Source organism: Teleopsis dalmanni, chromosome 1 (genome assembly GCF_002237135.1).
Source record: "Teleopsis dalmanni isolate 2A chromosome 1, ASM223713v2, whole genome shotgun sequence".
Classification (NCBI taxonomy): Eukaryota; Metazoa; Arthropoda; class Insecta; order Diptera; family Diopsidae; genus Teleopsis; species Teleopsis dalmanni.
In genome coordinates this window covers 82,868,721-82,870,344 of record NC_051846.1, presented here as the reverse complement: position 1 = coordinate 82,870,344, position 1,624 = coordinate 82,868,721, and the positions used below count along the sequence as shown (strand labels likewise).

General features: G+C 28.9%; 1 protein-coding gene across 1 annotated transcript; it reads left to right on the top strand.

The window, feature by feature from the left end:
- The first annotated feature begins 301 nt into the window (after window positions 1–301).
- LOC119671675 lies at window positions 302–1,144 on the top strand. Its single transcript, XM_038082421.1, has 2 exons — window positions 302–491; window positions 549–1,144. Exons 1-2 carry the CDS (start codon window positions 346–348, stop codon window positions 1,000–1,002), a joined length of 600 nt encoding a protein of 199 aa, XP_037938349.1. The 5' UTR covers window positions 302–345; the 3' UTR covers window positions 1,003–1,144.
- The last annotated feature ends 480 nt before the right edge of the window (window positions 1,145–1,624 follow it).

Genomic DNA, 1,624 nt, shown 5'->3' with positions numbered 1-1,624 from the left:
TTTGAAAATAGTTTAGTTTTTTTTATATTATGCAATTCAGTAAAAATTTTTTAAATGATTGTTGTTCTTTGTTCTTTCAAGAGACATGACTGCTCAAGGATGCGTCATATAAATGTGAAGTTTTCCTCATATTTGGTCTTAAAAAAATTTTTAATTCAAGTGCAGTGGCCGTTCAAGAGAAGTGTTAATTATTTAAATAATATTTATATAAATATAAAAAATATAGATCTCAGCAAACATAGTCGTTTACTAATAATGACATTTTCAAATAAATTTTATTCATTTTCATTATTTAATTTTTTTCCTAAGAAGTAATACTAAATTTTTAGGCCCCATGAATACAAAATGGAACACGCTATTTCAAAAAAATTGCAACATGAATTGACGGTCCTGCATGCAATAAATTTTGCGCTAATCATTATACTTACACTTCTTATGTTACTCCATTTATGCCAACTTTTAAACATCATCAGACCTTTTAATCGTAAACGGTAAGTGTCAGTCATCAAAAGAGTTTTTCTTGTAGTTCGTTATATTTTTAATTTCAGAGCTGCAGTGAAGCAGAGCTTAAAGGGTTCTCGTCAAAATGCAAAATTACAAATAACATTGCCTCCAGAAACTACGGAGATATCCATGATTCGCGAAAAGGATGAAATAGCTCTGTTAGTTCGTACATCAGATGGTTATGAATATATATTTTCTGGTATAAAACCAATAACTGACTCAACTTGCGTTATTGGAGCAGAACTTTCTAATACTACACCTACTACGACTAACAGTACTTATCCTATTGGTGATAATGATCATGAGGACGCAGTTTCAATCCATGAGGAAAACTGTGACGAATATAGTAACGATACGATAGAAGAGGTTGAAGTTGATTTCGCGGGAAACAATGAAAACATTGATGACTATCAAATAGAGGAATTGAGTGATATATGTGAATCTAGCCATATATTTCTTGAACCTATCCATAGCTGTGGACATGAACAGGACGCTTAGTGTTTCTAATGCCAATTATGTGAATTATGTGGGGCCATTTTGTTAAATAAATATATTAAGTATAAATATTTTTTTCTTCAAATTTTTTGACGATTAAACACTGTTTGAATTGAGATTTTAACAAAAAATAAAACGTTTATTGCTAAGATAATAATAAATTAAATTAAAACTTACACATAATTTTTAAGAAATTACAAGGAGACTTTAGATGTAAAGGATACCTTATATCTGTAAGTACAATGAAATTAGTACACAACTTAAGCAGTTTTAAAGAACCGTTGATGAGACAGATTTATTTCCATATGCCCAACCATTTGCTAATAAGAATTTGAGTAAATACTACAAATGAATCCTACAACTCATTAAATTGGATTTATTTTCTCATATCAAGAAATCACTTTCCGAAGTGTATGTACTTTGAATAGAATTGACTGCATCCGTTAGTGAAGTGAAGGGGCTTATTTTATAATTGATATAAATTAATGTAAAATAGTTAGTATTTGGGTTATAAAAGAGTTTTTGTTGTAAAGTTAGGATGCTTTTGCGGATATAATTTATTAACAATATTGGCTGATAAATTCATTTATCTTATTTTTTTATTTCCATTCGCATTAACTTTCAA